The sequence below is a fragment of the Ursus maritimus genome, unplaced genomic scaffold (genome assembly GCF_017311325.1).
Source record: "Ursus maritimus isolate PB19 unplaced genomic scaffold, ASM1731132v1 scaffold_22, whole genome shotgun sequence".
NCBI classification, from domain to species: domain Eukaryota; kingdom Metazoa; phylum Chordata; class Mammalia; order Carnivora; family Ursidae; genus Ursus; species Ursus maritimus.
The window spans coordinates 47,559,823-47,564,271 of record NW_024424675.1 but is presented as its reverse complement, the minus strand read 5'-3'; the positions used below and the strand labels follow the sequence as shown (position 1 = coordinate 47,564,271).

Genomic DNA, 4,449 nt, shown 5'->3' with positions numbered 1-4,449 from the left:
GGCCGCCGCACCGCACCGTAGCTGTGCACTGGCCTGTGTCTTGGGGAGGCCCTCTGCCAGCCTCCTTGCCCAGGGCCCTCACCCACCTCGACATAAGTGCAGATGAGCTTCAGTTTGTTTTGGGGAGAAGAACCTGTCACTTAAAAAAATGTCCTCTTGGCCTGGGTGCCCGGTGCCCTGACTCTGGTGAAGCTGGGAGCAATGGTATGGGGTGTGACTGCCCCTAATGAGGTTACTGTTCCCCCTTGGGGAACCCTGGCTTAGGACCCAGGAAAAGATAGCCAGGGCCTGTGCCAAGTCGCACGGCTGCTTACCGGGCGGAAGAGGGGAAGGGGGAGATGCGGGAGGGGCTGGCAGGGCAGGGCCCTGTGGAGCAGCTCTCATCATTGCTCGTGGCCGCCGGCTGCCGGGGATCAGCTGTCCTGGAAGGTCCAGCCTGGGGTGCCCCCTGGGAAAGGGGGCAGGAGCCTGGGGGGCCTGGGGCTGGGGGTAGGCCGGGCAGAGTCAGAACAAACACTCACATGGCTGCCGCTGCCTCTAAAACGTAAGTAGGTTTGTTTCTTTACTTGTGTGTGTGTGTTTATAGTCTTTATTCGTGGATAAATATTAGAAAATCATCTCTCAGAAAGTGTGGTCAGGGGCAGGCCCGGCTTGCCTAGCCGACCGGGGGAGGGCCCTTCGGGGGGCCCCGGCCTGGTGTGCAGGGTGAGGCTGTCCCGCCAAGGCTCGTACACCAGCGCGTAGCTCTCCGCTCGCTTGACGGTGAACCTGTAGCAGCGGTTGGGCAGCAGGTCGTGGACGTCGAAGCTGCAGGCGGCCACGGGGATGATGCCGCACTGCGAGCGCTCCTGCTGCGTCCGCGGGTCCAGCAGCTTGAAGCGCAGCTCGAACTGCTCCGGGGCCGCCGGCTGGGTGGTGACGAACCAGCGCAGGCTGGCCCAGTCCTGGTGTGCCACCGACCCCTTCCGGTCGAACAGGACGGGCGTCTTAGTGCTCAAAATGAGCCTGATGTGCGGGATTTTGGTGGCGCCGATGTCGGACACCAGGCGGTGCTTGATGTGCAAGCGCCCGGGGACCATCATGGCCAGGAAGCCGTCCATGACCGCCGACAGCTCGGCCAGCCTCTGCGCCACCAGGCCCCAGCCCGCCAGAAAGGGCCGTGGGTCCGGCGACTGCAGCAGAGCGTCCAGCTCGGCGCGGCCGCGGTCCAGCTGCTCCAGCAGGTCTGCGAGCAGCAGGAGCTGGATCTTGGTCTGGGCGGTGCCCACCTTCTTCATGCGCTGGAACTTCCAGGGGTCGATGAGCTGGAACATGGTGCCGGGCAGCACCAGGGGGTTCTGGTCGCCCAGGGCCAGGTGCTTGGGGAGGATCTCGATGTAGTAGGAACACTTCCTGAGCAGGTCCATGCGGGCGTGGTGGCGCTTCAGCAGGTGGGGGCTCAGGTCCGCGGTCAGGAACTCGCGCAGTGCGGTGCGGCGCTCCGTGTAGGCCCTCCAAGCCGCTGGCTCCAGCAGCTGCTGGTCCTCGGCCTCCTCCGCCTCCTCCTGGTCCAGGAAGGACTGGGGACTGTCCATCTTCACCTCGTCCCGGCCCAGGCCAGTCACCTGGAAGTTCATGTCTGCGAGCAGGGTGGAGGGTGGAGGGTGGGGTGCGAGCTGACACAGTCAGCCGGCCTCTGCCAGCCACCCTGGGGGCTCACTCAGATCAGCGTGTGTCTCGGGGAAGGGGGTGGCTTCCGGCCCACTGCCCTCCATACTGGGCCCTCCGTCCTTCCCCAGGGGGAGCAGCTGGTGGGGAGAGCGCGTCTCTCCGGGAAAAGGCTGCTGGAGGGCCAGGTGGGCAGGCTGCAGACCTGGCTAAAACCGGACACTGAGGGACAACCACTCTGCTGATATCCATTGTGATGACACAGGGACAGAAGGAAGGGCTAAGACAATGGGCTCTAGGGCTAGACGGGCCCGGGCAGGAACCCCAGCCACTGACCAGCTGTGTGGCCTGGCCAAGGCCTCAGGTCCTCGTCTGAATGGGGTGAAGGTGCTCCCTCGGGACTGTTGAGAGGATTTAGTGTGGTCCTGTCTGTGCGGCACCGGACTCTCCCTGGGGGACACCACGTTCCTACGGACCTTCCATGCCTCACTCACTGCCGGTCAGAGCAAAGGGCCAGGGCTCACCCAAAGACAAGGCCAGGTGGCGGCTGGAGCCAGAGAAGGAAGCAGGGTACCCCAGGCCTCAGCTTCTAGATACTGAACCCCACTCTACGCCTTGAGGCCCCTCGGAGTGGTAAGGTCCTGTCACACCATGTCACGGATGGGGTGCCTGAGGCTAAAACGCTTCGTAGCTTGCTCTCAGTTTAGGGTTTGAGGCCAGCCGTCAACTCCAGGGCCTGACTCCTCTGTGCTACCCCTGCCTCAGCTCCCAGCTCTAGGGGACAGTGGGAGGGGGCTGCTGGGGCAGGCCACAGGCCACAGGGATTGGCCCTGCAAGCTGGGGCTCCTTGCAGAAGGGGCCAGCAAGCTGGCCGCTGTCCCAGGTCCCAGCCTTCCCTAGGACGGAGAGACAGCCCCTGGTGCTGGGCCAGTGGCTCCACTTGGGACATCTCACGTGGTCCCAGCAACCCAAGGGTTGGATGAATTACAAAGAAATCTGACAGGCTGAGTGACCTGCCCAAGGCCACACTGCTAAGTGGCGGTAAGGTTGGGACCCAAGTCTGCTTGCCTCCCCAAAGACCAATGCTTCACCTTCCTGGGGCAGAGAAGCCCGAGCAGGTCCTGGGTACAACAGAGAGGGTATCTGGGATGAGCTGAAGCATGACCCCAGGAATCCCAGCCTAAGTCCTGCTCTGTCCTGTTGGTCTGACTCTGGGTTTAGGGGTGTTTCCTAGTCTCCAGCAGTCTCTGGGCTGGAAAATTGCGGAGGTGCTGGTAGTGAATTCCAGGAAGGGGCTGCTCTGTGCCCTGGCCGGGCTCCCAGACCTACACCCTCCTGGGCCTTCCAGAAGCCCCCAGGTCCACCCCCTCCCCTCCCCAGCAGCCTGTCCGCCTCCCCGGCCCGTGCCCAGCGTCCAGGCGCGCCCACTTGCCCTGCCTCCCGGAGCGGAGAGAGCCAACCGGCTGACTGTGCGCCCAGCGCGCGCCGCCGCGTCCAGCGGGTTGCCATGGGGACCGCGGGCCTCTGTGACGCCCCGCCCAGCCCGGGGTGGGGGCAGGGTGGGGATGTCGCCCAGGGCCCCAGGGTGGGGGGAGACCCCGCTGGGTCGGGCCGCTCCACTTGAATAGCTTCAGGAAGTCCACGCGGGGCGGGAGGTGGGGGGCGCTCTCTGATCTCAAGACCCTCACTGGGACTCAGACTCGAAGGAGCCGCTCGCCGGGTCCCCAGACCCGCCCTCCACCCGGGTCTCAGTTGGACAGAACTGGGCCGAGGCCTCGCTCCCTGCCTGGGGGACTTGGGAACCACCGCGCGTGGCTATTCTGAAAGCCAAGCCCGAAGTAGGGTTCCGCAGAGAGGAGTAGACTGAGGCTTGCCGCGCCTATGCTGGGGGCCCCTGTGAGTCCTGTGGGCACGGGGCTTAGTCCAGGCGTGGAGGGGTGGGTGCAGGGAAGGGGGCTCCTGCTCCACGTCCCAGCCTGTGCTCTGCTCCAGGAACCCATGGGAAGAACTGGGGGGAGAGCAGTGACCTCATGAGTGAACTGGCAGGCGGCTGACACTTGTCACCCCAGGGAACAGAGCCGAGATTGGAGCTGCAGCTTCGGCCAGCAGTGCACCTGCCTGGGCTGAGCCTCCAGATCTGGGTCTGGACACATGGGTCTCCACCGTTCCAGGGAGCCCATCAGAGGAGTTCTCAGCCCCTTCCTTGAGCCCCATCTCTAGCCCCCAGCTGGGATCAGGACCTCTGGGAACTCTCAGCAAGCCTGGGGCCTCCCTGGGCAGTGGTCAGTCTCAGACACCCAAGGCGCTTGTTGGCCCACCTTGGGGAGGGAGGGAGGGATGCCCTGACTATGGGTGTCTCTGCCCCAGGGGGGCAGTGGTGGGCCCTTTCCACGGTAGGGCATCTATCCCTCAGCTGCCCTGCCGGTGTGTTCTTTGCCCAGAGCCTCCCCTGACCCACAACGGCACCCCTCCCATCGGGGGTGATCCCACTCCTGGGAGGAGGCTTCCCTGGCGAGGGGCCCATCAGTTCATTCTCAGGTTCAGGCCTGGGTGGGCATGGAGGCCCCAGGAGGTCAGATCTGGGGGAGGGGTTGATGCCATTTCTGCCCTCCTCTCCCTGGTTTGGGCTCTCAGTAAATGTTAGCTGTTGTTATTTGGAAAGGGGGGTGCTGTCTGAGGGTTGAGGGGGAGGCTGGCACTGGAAAGTGGGGAGAGGAGGAAGACAGCCCCCACCCTGAAGCCCACCCACAGAGAGGGACCGAGGGACCCCCACCCCCCACCTCGCTCTTCCGGGCCAGGCAC

At 64.5% G+C, this 4,449-nt stretch overlaps 1 protein-coding gene across 1 annotated transcript; it reads right to left on the bottom strand.

Moving 5' to 3' along the window:
* Window positions 1-614: 614 nt before the first annotated feature.
* Window positions 615-1,616, bottom strand: FNDC11 (fibronectin type III domain containing 11). Its single transcript, XM_008688192.2, has one exon. The coding sequence runs from the start codon at window positions 1,614-1,616 to the stop codon at window positions 615-617; it is 1,002 nt and encodes a 333-aa protein (XP_008686414.2).
* Between the last annotated feature and the right edge of the window lie 2,833 nt (window positions 1,617-4,449).